We start from the raw sequence: 16,374 nt of genomic DNA, 5'->3' as shown, positions 1-16,374 counted from the left end.
AAATTATTTTGTCTTGAATTGATTCCGGCCATCGCCAAACAGAAGGAGCAAGAAATTATTCATTATGGGAAATGAATGTCTCTGAATGACTTGTAGAAATTAGTACACTTGATGTGCTTACAATTTGTAATGCATTCAGGAAGTCTTCAGATCCTTTCACTTTTTTCACATTTTGTTATGTTGAGGCCTTGTGCTAAAATGCAAGTTTATACCCATCATTCTGCACTCAATACCCCGATAATGACAAAGTGAACACAGAATTTTAGAAATGTTAGAAAATTTATTAAAAATTAAAAACGCAAATTTCGCATGGACATAAGTATTCAGACCCTTTGCTATGACAATTGAAATTTAGCTCTGGGGACCGCCCATTTCGCTAGATCATCTTTGAAATGTTTCTACACCTTTATTGGAGACCACCTGTGGTAAATTCTATAGAAGGTCACACAGCTGACAATGCATATCAGAGCAAAAACCAAGCCATGATGAGGAAAGAACTGCCTGTAGAGCTCAGAGACCGGATTGTGTGTAGGTACAGATCTGAAGAAGGGTACAAAATGATTTCTGGTGCAGTAAAAGTTCCCAAGAGCACAGTGGCCTCCATAATTCTTAAATGGAAGAAGTTTGGAGCAAACTGGACTCCTCCTAGTGCTGGCCGCCCCACTAAACTAAGTAATCGGGGAAAAGGGGCATTGGTAAGAGAGGTGACCAAAAACACAATGGCTGAGCTTCAAAGATCCTGTGTGCAGATGGGAGAAACTTCCAGGTCAACCATCACTGCAGCACTCCACCAATCTGGGCTTTATGGCAGAGTGGCCAGAAAGAAGCCTCTCCTCAGTCAGACACATGAAAGCCCATCTGGAGTTTGCAAAAAAGAACCTAAAGGACTCTCAGACTGTGAGAAACAAGATTCTGTGGTCTGATAAAACCAAGATTGAACTTTTTGGCCTCAATTCTAAGCGTAAAGTGTGGAGGAAACCAGACACTGCTCATCACCTGTCCAATACCATCCCTACAGTGAAGCATGGTGGTGGCAGCATCATGCTGTGGGGTATTTTTCAGCGGCTGGGACTGAGAGACTGGTCAGGGTTGAGGAAAAGATGAATGGAAAAAAGTACAGAGATATTCTTAATGAAAACCTGATCTAGAGTGCACTGGACCTCAGACTGGGCCGAAGGTTCATCTTCCAACAAGACAATGACTCTAAGCACGAAGCCAAGACAACACAGCAGTGGCTTAGGGACAACTCTGTGAATTTCCTTGAGTGGCCCAGCCAGAGCCCTGACTTGAACCCAATCGAACATCTCTGGAGAAACCTGGAAATGGCTGTCTACCAATGGTCCCCATCCAACCTGACAGAGCTTGAGAGGATGTGCAGAGAAGAATGGAAGAAAATCCCCAAATCCAGGTGTGTAAACCTTGTGGCATCATACCCAAGAAGACTGGAGGCTTTTATTGCTGCCAACTGTGCTTCAAATAAGTCCTGAGTAAAGGGTCTGAATACTCATGTCAATGCAATATTTTAGATTTTCCTTTTCAATAAATTAGCAAAGATTATTAACATTCTGTTTTCACTTTGTCATTATGGGGCATTAAGTTCAAAATGATGTGGAAAAACTTGAATTTTTATTTAGTTTAGAACAAGACTTTTTTCTGAATGCCTTGTATCATGCATTAAACTGGTCCTCAAGAGCAGATCATGCATCTTCAGAGACCATTCTAATTGTTTTTCTACAGCAAGTCCAGGGGCGTAGCTATTAGGGTTTCAGAGGGAGCAGTTGAACCAAGGCGTGGTGCCTGAGCCAGCCCAAAGGCTCGGCCTCATAAGATCACAGCAATATTATCAATGGTAGATGGGACCTCTGTTACAGATTTTGCATCGGGAGCTTCAAGTTACACCTCTGATCATATCCATTAACAAATTTACATAGGACTCTATGAAGCAGGGGAGTAACTAGCAACGACTGGGCCCTATAGCAAACATTTGACTGGGTCCCCCCTCCCCTAGGTGCAACACACAGCCCCATTGTAGAAAATGCCCCATGTAGATAGTGCCCAATGTAGATGGTGCTATGCAGTCCCCCTGTAGACGGTGCTATGCAGTCCCCCCTGTAGACGGTGCTATGCAGTCCCCCCTGTAGACGGTGCTATGCAGTCCCCCCTGTAGACGGTGCTATGCAGTCCCCCCTGTAGACGGTGCTATGCAGTCCCCCTGTGGACGGCGCTATGCAGTCCCCCCTGTGGACGGCGCTATTCAGTCCCCCCTGTGGACGGCGCTATTCAGTCCCCCCTGTGGACGGCGCTATTCAGTCCCCCCTGTGGACGGCGCTATTCAGTCCCCCCTGTGGACGGCGCTATGCAGTCCCCCCTGTGGACGGCGCTATGCAGTCCCCCCTGTGGACGGCGCTATGCAGTCCCCCCTGTGGACGGCGCTATGCAGTCCCCCCCCCTGTGGACGGCGCTATGCAGTCCCCCCCCCTGTGGACGGCGCTATGCAGTCCCCCCCCCCCTGTGGACGGCGCTATGCAGTCCCCCCCCCCCTGTGGACGGCGCTATGCAGTCCCCCCCCCCCCTGTGGACGGCGCTATGCAGGCTCCCCCCCCTGGGGACGGCGCTATGCAGGCCCCCCCCCCTGGGGACGGCGCTATGCAGGCCCCCCCCCCCCTGGGGACGGCGCTATGCAGTCCCCCCCTGGGGACAGCACTATGCAGTCCCCCCCCCCTGGGGACGGCGCTATGCAGTCGTCCCCCCCCCCCTGGGGACAGCGCTATGCCGTCACCCCCTGGGGACGGCGCTATGCAGTCCACCCCCCTGCGGACGGCGTTTTGCAGTCCACCCCCCTGCGGACGGCGTTTTGCAGTCCCCCCCTGCGGACGGCGCTACGCAGCCACCCACCCTGCGGACAGCACCATATAGCGCCCCCCTCCTGTAGATGGCGCCATATATCGACACCCAAACAAATAAAACATCATACTCATTTAGGCCCCATTCCCGCGACAAACGGAGCTACCTCCTTCAACTGAGCTACCTTCCTGCTCTGCCGTAGCGTTCAAATTATCTGCGTCCTAAGGACGCAGATACTATTGAATGTGAAACACCACTACTTTTTGCCACACGGATGCTGTCCTGAAGTTTTTATATCACTATTGAATGTGGCGTCGCTACCGCTGTAGCAGCCATAGTGGCTGCTAGCGGCACCACCGGGCATGGGCCCCCTCATGCCCCGGGCCCCGTAGCTACCACTATGGCTGCTACAGCGGTAGTTACGCCACCTCTATGAGGTGTTGCAAAGAACTCCATGTAAACAGACCGCGTTGTTGCCATACATTGAGTACCCGAGATCTGCTCTCGAGTGAATGCACAACGTATACTACAAAATGGAAAGAACATCCAGTATTTTTATTTCAACTAGTCTTGCCAATTCCCCTTGAATTATTTATTTTGGGATTACTTCTCATTTTTGCACAGTCATTTAGTTTTTCAGGTATTTATAAGTTGTTTCTCCTCTAAATAAATGTGTCTTGTTCATCTTAACTTCCCATCACGTAGCAGACGAGCGCTCTGTTAGACCTCAGACGTTGTCTCAGAGGACTTCACATGTTCACTGAATGTTTTTCTTAAGTCCTGTGGTCATTTTATTTCTGGGGAATCCCCATGTAACAGAATGGTTTTTGTTTTGGCTTTCAGCCCAGCATATTCTACGCCGGTTCCAGGAAGGAAAGGTCAGCTCAAAGACAGCATCAATTCTTTAGGTAAAAACGCTCACTTAAAAGGGTAACCCCCCCCCCCCCCCCCCGTCCTCTGCTTCTATGCTTGGAGTGCAAATTGTCTAGAAGCGTCTCAAAATAAGTGGTATAGAGGGATCAGCACTTAAACTTGCTCTTGGTCTTGCTTCACAACACAAGCATTCAATTTAGGCCTCATGCACACAGCCGTAGTTTTTTTACGGTCCACAATTTCAGTCCGGCCCCATTGAAATAAATGCACATCTTCTGTGTGCACGGTCCATGATTACGGCACAGATGTACGAGGAGTGTCTTCTACGGGCTGTCCGCAATCACGGACCGTGGACACAGAAGATGTGCATTTATTTCAATGGGGTCGGACCGCAATTGCCCTGAGTTTTTGCGGTCTGCAATTGCGGCCCCCATACGGTGAGTCTAAACCACGGTCATGTGAATGGGCCCATAGAAATAAATAGGTCCGCAATTCATCCGTTTGTTTGCGAATGAATTGCAGAAGCCAATACACGTTCATCTGCATGGGGGCTTACACTTGCTACTCTTCCATGAATCCCATTTTGACCAACCTACTTATTATTTTGGATTCATGAGCACTAGCTGAGGCTAGACACTGCTGAGATTATTGTAGGAATTGCTACTAATGGTACAGTAATTAAAGGCTATTCCTATCTTAAACATTGATGGCATATGCACAGGCTGTACAATAAATGTCTAATAGGTGCAGGTCCCACATCTAGGTCCCTCTCCTATCGAAAGAATGGGTGTCCTGTGACATCCGTTCACCAATTTACATCAACCGCACTGCCCGTAGATGGAGAGGTGGCAGATCTCGATTCTGTGGCTGTGCCATAAAAGTTTAAGATCGGAATAACCTTTTAACTTTCATGGTCACTTTCTTTTTCTATTGGCTAATATGAGTGTTGGACATAAGTCAATTCAATATGTGAAATAATAGGTCACATCTGCAATCTATATAATCCAAATACTTCTAGATACAGACACAGACACATATAGATAGATATTGGGAAGTGCTACCTCTCGTTTTGTTGTTTATATCATGAGACATTACCTTCAGAAATGATCTCATTCACCAAATAGCTGCCTCAGGCATTTAAATATTAAGTAGACCCCTTGGTTTAGGCAAGAAACTCATAAACAGAAATATGTATTTTTTACTAAAACTATTCACAAATATTCAAATATAAGTGTAAAATGCTTAATTGTACTTCTAATTATGTAATCTGCACTAAAATAATACAGGACAACCGTTTCCTTAATTATTGTCTTTTTTTTTTTTTTTTTTTTTTTACTTCACAGATTTTGACATTCCCCTATATGAGAGGTTTGGTAAAGGAGGAACTTTTCCCAGACAATATCATTTTTCACAGAGTCGGAAGGACGACAGTGATGGTTAGTGTGTGGTGTTGTCTGGTCTTGTCATATGGACTGGGTAATGAACTACATAATTCTTTACTATACTTTTATGTTCATTCTTTCTTAGTACCTGATATCATGCAGTTAATGTTGAGCTGTGTGTACAGTAAAAGGATATACTCAGGGCAAATATGAAAGTACCTGGAATCTAATAGAGAGAGAGAGAGATCGGTATGAGATTGACTGCGAGATAGATATGGGATAGATAGATTAGATAGATATGAGATAGGTAGATATGAGAGAGGTAGATATGAGAGAGGTAGATATGAGAGAGGTAGATATGAGAGAGGTAGATAGATATGAGAGAGGTAGATAGATATGAGAGAGGTAGATAGATATGAGAGAGGTAGATAGATATGAGAGAGGTAGATAGATATGAGAGAGGTAGATATTAGATTAGATAAATAGATAGATAGATATGAGGATAGATAGATAGATAGATAGATATGAGGATAGATAGATATGAGATAGATAGATAGATAGATAGATAGATAGATATGGGATAGATAGATTAGATAGATAGATAGATAGATAGATAGATAGATAGATAGATAGATAGATAGATAGATAGATAGATAGATAGAGGTAGATATGAGAGAGGTAGATATGAGAGAGGTAGATATGAGAGAGGTAGATATGAGAGAGGTAGATATGAGAGAGGTAGATATGAGAGAGGTAGATATGAGAGAGGTAGATATGAGAGAGCTAGATATGAGAGAGGTAGATATGAGAGAGGTAGATATGAGAGAGGTAGATATGAGAGAGGTAGATATGAGAGAGGTAGATATGAGAGAGGTAGATATGAGAGAGGTAGATATGAGAGAGGTAGATATGAGAGAGCTAGATATGAGAGAGCTAGATATGAGAGAGCTAGATATGAGAGAGCTAGATATGAGAGAGCTAGATATGAGAGAGCTAGATAGATATGAGAGAGCTAGATAGATATGAGAGAGCTAGATAGATATGAGAGAGCTAGATAGATATGAGAGAGCTAGATAGATATGAGAGAGCTAGATAGATATGAGAGAGCTAGATAGATATGAGAGAGCTAGATAGATATGAGAGAGCTAGATAGATATGAGAGAGCTAGATAGATATGAGAGAGCTAGATAGATATGAGAGAGCTAGATAGATATGAGATAGATAGATATGAGATAGATAGATATGAGATAGATAGATATGAGATAGATAGATATGAGATAGATAGATATGAGATAGATAGATATGAGATAGATAGATAGATAGATAGATAGATAGATATGAGATAGATAGATATTAGATAGATAGTCAGTGGTCCGCAACCTTCAACACTCCAGCTGTTATGAAACTACAGCTCCCAGCATGCCCTAACAGCCAAAAGCTTAATTATTCCAGCCAATGCTGTCCGGACATGCTGGGAATTGTAGTTTTACAACAGCTGAAGCGCCGGAGGTTGCTGACCCCTGATAGATAGAAAGTTATTAGATTGATTTTGAAGTAGCATTCATTGTTCCCAAAGATAATGCAATTTGATGCTGTCTGAAGTTTTAGAAGATCACATTTCATCAAGGAATATCACCATGGATTTTGCCTTCTATAGGTCGTCGAACATTTCCGAGAAGTTATGGTGCACCTGACAATCAGTTCCAGTTTGGTTCCAGCAGCAGGAAAAGAAGCATGAAGGGAGACAGCCTGATGCACTTTGATGACTATAGGAAAATGAGGTGGACCAGCTCAGAACAAAACTTAGCGTTCTTGCACCCGCCACAACCTGACGCCTGCATCATATGTAAGGACTTGTAACCTGCTCATGACTGCTTCCAGTGTTAGGTGTTCGCCTAATGTGTGTAAACCATTATTTATTGTGGTTTATATGCACTAAATGATGCTCAGTTGTGCAAATTCTTCAGGCAGGCAGTGAATTATATATTTTAGGTCTTTATATACTTTTTAGCTTTCTTTAACAAATACAGAGATACGGTCACACTGAGTGCATTGACAGGGCTCTACACGTACACAATGGGGATAAATATTGTGATCACTTGTAATGGTCCCTCTTGTTAATGTGTGTAAGAATTTGACATCTAAGAATGTGTACACTGCTTTAAAGAGAACCTTTCACTACAGCAGTTCCGTACAGGGGCTCATTTATATATCCAGCGCCAATTATAATGGCACCGATATCTCCAGAACGGCTTAGACTACACCGCTAATTCAAAGTGCCCCAAGGTCTGTGAAGTAGCACCTATAAGATGGTGCCCTCAGCTGCACAGGTCTGGGGTAGTGAAAGGTTTCTTTAAAGAATCGAAGTACATAAAATCCTGAGTAACATTGCTTTATCAGTTGCATTCACAATTCTGCAGGCTTCGGAGCTGAAATCTCCCAGCATTCCTTACTGGCTCAATGCCTGTATGGTGTTTTTTTTTTTCCTGCTGATTTGCTTTTTGGGAAGTGTAGTCTTTACACCAGGGACTGTACAGTAATCTGCTAGATAAAAGAAACAGTCCTACTATATTGTAGGGGGATCATCAAAACTGTTGTGGTGTGTCTATAAAAGTGTATATATAAACTGTAAAATGTTGTTCAAACATACCCTTTAAGGACAGAGTTTTTACGTAGAAATCAATATAAGCAGTTCTGTCCTTAGAGGTGAGAACACAAACAGTCCTTGAAAGGTGGTCTCAGCAGTTTGAAGTGAATGGGAGGAAAGGCTGCAATACCTGTGAATCACCACTAAATGCGTGTCGAAGATTCGCAATGAACAAGCAGAAATGAAGGGGAAGAAGCGCTCGTACGAGTGCTGTACCCCCATCAAAACAGCTGATCGGCGGGGGTCCCGGGAGTCGAACCTTGACCCATCAGCTATTGATGGCCTATACGGAGGATAGGCCATCAATTTTTACTGGCTGGAAAACCCCTTTAATACAAATATTATTACAAGGTGCTTTACTGTTCTATAGAATACAGCTGCTAAACACTGATGGGCAGAACTGTGACTGCAGGCAGAGAAGTAACTAGGAGTAGCAATTGATGCAAAATCTGTAACAGGACCCCCCAACTATACGTGCAATTTATAGTGCTGGTCTACACCACACTTATGTGGTAGAGGAACAGTAGAGCCACCTCAGGTTCCAGTTCTCAGATGTGACTGCAACTTCTGCACCTCCTATACTTACACCCATGAAAATGCACACAGTAGTGATGTTGTTGCAGAGAAATAATTCTCACATAAGCTGTATAATGCACACAATGATATCCCACTACAGGGATTATAAACACAGTGATGTCACAGTAAAGGGATAATAAACACAGTGATGTCACAGTAAATGTTTAATAAAAACATTGATGCCACAGTGATATCCCAGCATCGGGATCACGGAGACAATGATGTCACAGCATGGGGGTAATGACCAAAGCAAAGCAACAGCACAGAGATAATAGTCAGTGATGTCACAATTCCGGGGTGACATACACAGTGATTATAGTCTTATACATAGATGCACAAAGTGATATCACAAAACCAGAATAACGAACTCCGTAATGTCACCAAACACTGTCAATTCATAGAATATGGTTATTGCACAAAGTGATTACATTTTTTATTTAGACCGCAACAGACTTGATACGATGTTGAGGTGAACATACTCCCATGGGATGGTCTCCACTCCCAAACATGAACAAAGTTGTGGTTGAGAAAACTGCATCCTTTTTCAATTAATTTATTTTATTGTGCCCATCATCCACATCATACAAAAAATTTCGACCCATTACAGTGGTTGAGTCTATTTCTAGCTTGAAAAAGACCCAACCACTGTAAAGGATTAAAACGTTGCTTCTAATTTTTGTAGGACCATGATGGGCACAATAAAAGCAATTCATTGAAAAAGGACGCAGTTTTCTCAACTGCTACATTGCAGAAAGTGATGTCACAGTATGGGAATAATGTCCTAGAACAGGCATAATACACATAGTGATGTCCCAGTTATGGCAAGGGACCGAAGTGATGTTACATAACCGGTATAATAAACAGCATCATAATACAAGTATAATGTACATAGTGATGTCACAGTACAGATGTAATGCACATAGTGATGTCACAACACGGGTTATAAAGCTAAAAGATCATGCACACAGTTATGCTACAGTACAGTGAGGATAAAAACAATGATTTCCTAGTACAGGGATAATAAACAGTGATGTTACAGTACATAAAATAATGTTAATATTCCCTTATGAGGTAGAGTTGTTGTTGGGACCACTCAATGTCTAGGGCCCAGGTGCAACTGTAACCTGTGCATCTTCTAAAATGACACACCTGGCTGCAGGTTTCTCTATACACTGTTCATTCTGTACATACTGCACTAGGTCTATGTTCTCTGTTATTTGAGGATAATTCATGACAATATATACAATACCTTTAATGCAAAAACACCTGGCTTTGATCTGTGCATACCTTTATTCCATGGTACAGAGGACAGGAGCAATGGCGACATTATAACGACCATACACAAATGTGTACTATACTACAAAATGTGTTCTTTGCTGTACACTTTTTAATTATTCTTTTTTGTGACATTTTCTATTTTTATTGGACGCTTCCATGTGTCCTGCAAACCACTCTGTGTTTATGTTAAGAGCTTGTTAAATTCCTAATATGCACTGAAGTTTGGCAAAATAGTGTAGATAGTAACAGCCACACTTCTTCCATTTAGCCCCACAGGCTCCTGACAATTGGAGGCTGGGTAAGATGTTGGGAAGAGGAGCATTTGGAGAAGTCTATCTTTGTTATGATGTGGACACTGGTAGAGAACTGGCTGTAAAACAGGTGCCGTTTGACCCAGATAGTCAAGAAACCAGCAAGGTAAGATGTCTTCTGTAGAATAATAAGTCTTGGGACGCATTAGATGGTTTGTCGGGTTGTGTGTTTTCATTTCTTCCGCAGCAGTGCCGTGGTGTCTTGTGGTATAATGAGGCACTGGTGATCATCCTTATAAAATGCAGGGGGCAAAATGGCTGATGTTTATGTATCACTGTGTTCAGTAGTGACTATGCCATATCTGATCAGTAGCATGGAGAAATAACGGTGTCATCCTCTGCTGATGGATCCTCTTGCTAGACAATCTAAAAACGTATTCAGAAACTGCCTAGTATGCAGAGAGCTTGCAGAAAAAAATAAATAGCCAGTATTTTATTAATATCTTTAAAAATAAAGAGAATTATGGATTGTAATTCTATGATTGTAGATAGAAAGTATTATTTGTTTTTCCACAGTATTCAAATACATAATCACCCCTTATTCATCTCCAACCTACCAAAGAAGACTTAGACAATTGAATGGATTAAATGGCCACAGCAGCCTTTTAGTACAGAAAAACAGTGCAAAGAAATGCTGTCATAATCATAAATAACCAACCATAAATTAGGATTCGCAATAAATACAACCCAATAATAACCACGTCATCCAAGCAACTATACCAAGACAAAACGAATAACATGAATAGAAGGGGAAGTCCTTGGAGCTACAAAAGATCTGGCGGCGATTTGTGCCCACAACCGTATTTTACCCACAGCCTTCAACCTGGCTCGGGGCACTAATACCACCTGCAGATGCCATGTTAATCAGCCAACGACTCCTCAGGGGTACCACCACAAGAAGCCTAACTATAAGCAGCCAGATAACTAAATAAACCATTCAATTTTGGAGACACATACCTGTAATGTCTGTCCCCCAGGAATTTTACCAACTCCAAGGACCCCACCCCCCTATGCCAGCTGCCATGGCATAGAAATTCAGACCACTCATAACACATGCACCCCACTTAAACACCTAAAACACACATACACTGGAACTGCATTGATAAAAGGGCGGATGGGAATGTCGCTCCCTTTTCCTCCACGCCAGAAAGGCTGCTACTCCGCAGCGTAGCTTTTAATAAACTGTTTGCCCTGCCTACTGGCTCCTCCTATCACTCCCCCTCTCACTAGTTGTAGCCCCCAATTCCCTCCCTACTACTAGGTCATGTGGACCTCCGGCTACAGTCCGGCCCGTGCTTTACAAGTAACAGTAATCCTCCTGTTTACAAATCTCACCACAATTACTCATTGTACAAAGTTTTGCAGATACTTGAAAATGTTTTGCTATGGTCATGAACCTCAACTAAAGAGGTTGTGTCATCAAACATCCCATTAATATTCCAAGACAAATAGCTGATTTTGCCATTGAAAGTTGCCTTTGGCTGCTCATCTCTTCTACAGTAGCTGTTAGCGGCTCTCTCTGCTCTGACTCACCCCTATATGATTCCATAGATGGCCAGGAGCATAACCGGAAGCAAAATGGGTGAAAACCTGGGATAGCCTAATATTGTGAACTCCTTGTATCGAAATGAAATGTATTTTATTGCTAAGTATAAGTCTCAATAAAAAGTCCCTCAAAGTTATTATGCACAACCTCCACTGTTAACTGTGGGTGATAACTGCATGTTTGGGCGCTTTACATGAATGTCTTCTGTTTTGGTTGTAGGAGGTGAATGCTCTAGAATGTGAGATCCAGCTGTTGAAGATTCATAGGCATGAAAGAATCGTTCAATATTATGGTTGCTTGCGGGACCCCACTGAGAAGAAGTTCTCCATATTTGTGGAATACATGCCAGGGGTGAGTTGGACACTGTGAATATGAAAAAGTGTCCTATACTACTGGAATGACAAACCTTGCAGTCTCCAACTAAGGCTTCTAGGGCCCATAATAGGAAATGACTCTGAGGGTCCACCCTCCACCTATACAGAACATGTGCACATCCACTTTTAATTGCATTGTAATCTTTGAAGTTATAATTGCACACAAAGAACATGTTACCAATAAGATCTAATAGGCTATATGTGAATCAACCCATAAGAAGTGGACCCTAGTGGCTCCAAAGTCTGCTTCAAAGGGGGTCGTCTGCTGGAACTTTGGGGCTTATTATTGTCTCCGATTCTCCAGCACTCCATCGAGCCAGCCTGACCCTGCTCGGCTGCATTAGACATATAAGTATGTTTAGACTGGTGAAAAAAATGATGAGATACTAATTTGTGAAAATAGTCAACCTGTTATTAGTTAATAAGGTGTTACATGAAATTGTGTTTTATTGATCGAGAAATTGCAGATCCCCTAGCTGGTATACAGATTGACACCTGGAAAGTAGTTTGTAATTTACTTTGTTAATAAAGTATATAACAAATAGGCACCTGTAGAATAATTCAGATCTGTTCTCTTCCGTTTCCAAATTTCCTGTTAGGGCATCTAGACGTCATAGAGGGGTGTACTCTGCTCCGGACCCCTCTCTGAGCCAATTCTGGCAGACTTAAGTCATCCATGTATCCTCAATCAAATTGATCTGTTTGTCGGGGGTTCCCGGATCCGGAGCGATCAGCTAATCATCGCGGCAGCTCCTTTCTAAAATAGGATATAGATGAAGAGCAAGCAGCATTATAAACTAAATATATGTAAACCTAAATCAAAAGCACTTCAGGAACACTTGAACTGTTTGGTTTTCAAGAAATTATTTTTAATTCAAAAATTAGTGACATAGAATGAATTTTTCAAAGCAAGCGATATACAATTTTTCAACGTTTCAGCCCAACCAAGGCATTTCTCACAATCGCTGCATATGATTTGAAAGAATGTAGTGTAGGCGTACTTACCAGGAGCGTCTGGAAGACGCCTACACTACATTCTTTCAAATCATATGCAGCGATTGTGAGAAAGGCCTTGGTTGGGCCGAAACGTTGAAAAATTGTATATCGCTTGCTTTGAAAAATTCATTCTATGTCACTAATTTTGGAATTAAAAATAATTTCTTGAAAACCAAAGGGTATGTGCACACACACTAATTACGTCCGTAATTGACGGACGTATTTCGGCCGCAAGTCCCGGACCGAACTCAGTGCAGGGAGCCGGGCTCCTAGCATCATAGTTATGTACGATGCTAGGAGTCCCTGCCTCTCTGCAGGACAACTGTCCCGTACTGTAATCATGTTTTCAGTACGGGACAGTAGTTCCACGGAGAGGCAGGGGCTCCTAGCATCGTACATAAGTATGATGCTACGAGCCCGGCTCCCTGCACTGAGTTCGGTCCGGGACTTGCGGCCGAAATACGTCCGTCCATTACGGACGTAATTAGTGTGTGTGCACATACCCAAACAGTTCAAGTGTTCCTGAAGTGCTTTTGATTTAGGTTTACATATATATAGTGTGGGTACTCCAACCCGAACCTGAACAGCACGAAAAACTAGGAGTGCAACCTTACAATATTGATATAAGCATTATAAACTAAGGCACAAGCACACAGATAATTTAGCTGATACAACCATTGAATCTATTCCTCACAATAATCTTGGCAAGACTTATGGGGAAGTTATTGCATGTTGGGAAATGTTTCTCTACTCATTAGGTTTATGGCATGTTTAAATGGAAACTTGCTTGTGTGGCACTTTTACATATTTTCCATTAAATGATTATCAAACAACTACTCTATAAAACTGTAATATTTTTATTCATTAGCCAGATCATAAAGAATAAACAGGATACTGAAGATTGCACCAGGAATGTGTTTGGTCACTAGGGACGCTACAGACAGTAGTGTTGTTTATAGCGCCACTGATTATTATGTTAATAGGAATTTTTATTGAAGAAAATCTTTCGCCAACATGGCTTTACCATCAGAAACTTGTTATTCTTTAGGTTTGTTGAGAAGTTCAGATTTTTTTTTAAATACGAGATTTACATTTATTGTTTTTTTTTCCTCTATAGGGTTCTATTAAGGACCAACTAAAATCATATGGTGCACTAACAGAGAATGTTACCCGGCGATATACACGACAGATTCTTCAAGGAGTTTCCTACTTACATAGCAATATGATTGTACATAGAGATATTAAAGGTGAGTGTTTTGCAGACTGTCTTGTACACAAATTTGGATTATACTTAAAATGACATGAAGAAGATGCTCATCAGGGCAAAAGAGCATAGACATACAGCTCCCACTTCAGCCCATGTGAAGGCGCAGATCAGGGACGTGCTGACAGCATGCAGGGAGTGGGAGAGGATCTGTGATCCACCTCCTATCTCTGTACAGCTGTAGATTACTCCTACGGCAGGAATAACATGAACTTTTGTCATATTATCCCCCCCCATTATCAGTCGGAGAGAGGGTGTTTTTTTTTTTTAAGAAAAGGAGTGAGAAGATGTGCAGTTGCTCATCTTATTACTCTTCTGTGCGTTATTAGGCCGCTTATTGACTCCATGACCCGGACGTTTACCAGCATCCGTATTGCGGCATCAAGTAAGTCGCACCACGCACACACACACACACACACATCAATAAAGTTTATACATTTTACCCTGTCCTTATCCTGTCTGTAAAATATCTTTAGCATAAAATCCTCTGCCTGCTTCTCTAGTGAAACCCGTTACACACTACAGTCATAGCCGTAACTATTATTGCTAGAGAAGAATGTGTAATACATTTCTGATGGATGGAAAATCAGCCTGTTCGCTGCAATCTAGCCAGATATTAGGCACATATTCGTGAATTACTGTTAATGCGATTTCCCAATATATGAGTATAGGTTCTTTAAAGGGAATCTGTCGCCACCGAAACTCCACCCCCTTATGCACACCACAGTGTGCGCTGGCTGAGTCCCGTCAGTGATCCGTGGAAAAATAGGACATGTCCTATCTTTCCACGGATTGGCGAATCGGGTCAGTTTTAACAGACCCGATTCACCCGCTAAAGTGAATGGGTCCGTGAAGGGTGCCACTCGGATGCCGTTAAAAACAGCCCGTGGGGCACATCGGTCACGTGCAACTGGCATTAAACTACAGTAATTCGTAAATGGCTTAAAATATGCTGATTATAATTTTAGCTTTCTACTTAGTTGCATTCCGCCAGTGTAAGTCTGCAAATGGGCCGCATGATGATGACGAGTCTTCGCAGTCCTCCCATTAGATTGGTGGGCTTAGAAGTCCTCTCTATGCGTCAGCGTGCAGCGCCTGGCCCTTTTGCAGGCTTACAGCAAGGGAATGTAAATGAGTAGAAAGATTAAAAATTGCAGATTCAGAATCTTCTTTTCATCTTTTAAGCTATTTACGGTCTACTGTAGTTTAGGGGGGTTTTTCAGAGATTACAGAATCTCTTTAAAGGTAAGCCTGCATTTTATCAATAGGCATTATTAACACATTAGTGACCGCCCCATAGTGTTTTTACGGCGGCCACTAACGGGCTTTATTCCGATGCAATAGCCTTTTTACGGAGCTGCATCGGAAAACGTAAACAGCAGGGAGCTGTCAAATCTCCCTACTCTCAGGGCTGGGAGCGTCCCTGCTAGACTCGGTGAGATCGATATTCGTATCGATCTCGCCTGTTTAACCCCTCAGATGCGGCGCTCAATAGCTAGCACCGCATTTGAGTTGTTTTGGAGAGGAGGAAGCTCCCTCCTATCCCGCCGGCACCCGGCAATAAGATCGCCGAGTGTCTGTGTCTCCGATGGCAGCCGGAGGTCTGCCTGCAGTAAATGGCTGCTAGGTCATGACTCTGGCATGACCTAGCAGATGCCTGTCCGTTTTACACGGACAGGCATAATACACTGCAATACAGAAGTATTGCAGTGTATTATAAATGCGATCGGATAATCGCATAGTGAAGTCCCCTAGTGTGGCTAGTAAAAAAGTACAAAAAAGTTTATAAAAAAGTGGAAAAAAACAAAAAGTGAATTTCTTTTTTTTAAAACTCACTTTTCCCCCTTACAAACTGCTTTATTATTAAAAAAAAACTAAATAAAGTAAAAAAGTTACACACATTTGGTATTGCCGCATCTGTAACGACCCCAACTATAACCTTAAAACATCATTTAACCCGCACGGTGAACGTCGTAAAAACTAAAATAAAAAACCATGCAAAAATTGCTGTTTTCTTTGAATCCAGCCTTAAAAAAATGTGATAAAAAGTGATCAAAAAGTCGCATCTACTCCAAAATGCACAAATACAAATAATTTTGAAAAAAAAAGTGTTTGCACTGTGTAAAAGTAGTAAAACATACAAAAACTATACAAATTTGGTATTGTTGCAATCGAAACAACCCACTGAATAAAGTTATTGTGTTATTTATACCACACGGCAAACGGCGTAAATTTAGGACGCAAAAAAGTGTGGTGAAATTGCAGGTTTTTTTCTATTCCCCC

The 16,374-nt window shown here is 42.3% G+C and overlaps 1 protein-coding gene across 1 annotated transcript in view; it reads left to right on the top strand.

Annotated features, from left to right (window-relative positions):
* The window catches only part of LOC142651997 (mitogen-activated protein kinase kinase kinase 3-like), a 141,851-nt gene that overhangs the window by 122,825 nt on the left and 2,652 nt on the right, over positions 1 to 16,374 (top strand). Inside the window, exons 10-15 of the mRNA XM_075827333.1 lie at positions 3,688 to 3,752; positions 5,061 to 5,153; positions 6,757 to 6,945; positions 9,869 to 10,017; positions 11,677 to 11,808; positions 13,945 to 14,074. Of these exons, the coding sequence (XP_075683448.1) occupies positions 3,688 to 3,752; positions 5,061 to 5,153; positions 6,757 to 6,945; positions 9,869 to 10,017; positions 11,677 to 11,808; positions 13,945 to 14,074 (758 nt within the window). The remainder of the gene's footprint in view (positions 1 to 3,687; positions 3,753 to 5,060; positions 5,154 to 6,756; positions 6,946 to 9,868; positions 10,018 to 11,676; positions 11,809 to 13,944; positions 14,075 to 16,374) is intronic.

Source organism: Rhinoderma darwinii, chromosome 5, assembly GCF_050947455.1.
Source record: "Rhinoderma darwinii isolate aRhiDar2 chromosome 5, aRhiDar2.hap1, whole genome shotgun sequence".
Lineage (NCBI taxonomy): Eukaryota > Metazoa > Chordata > Amphibia > Anura > Rhinodermatidae > Rhinoderma > Rhinoderma darwinii.
The sequence above is the reverse complement of the archived record's forward strand: the minus strand, read 5'-3'. Positions and strand labels throughout refer to the sequence as shown.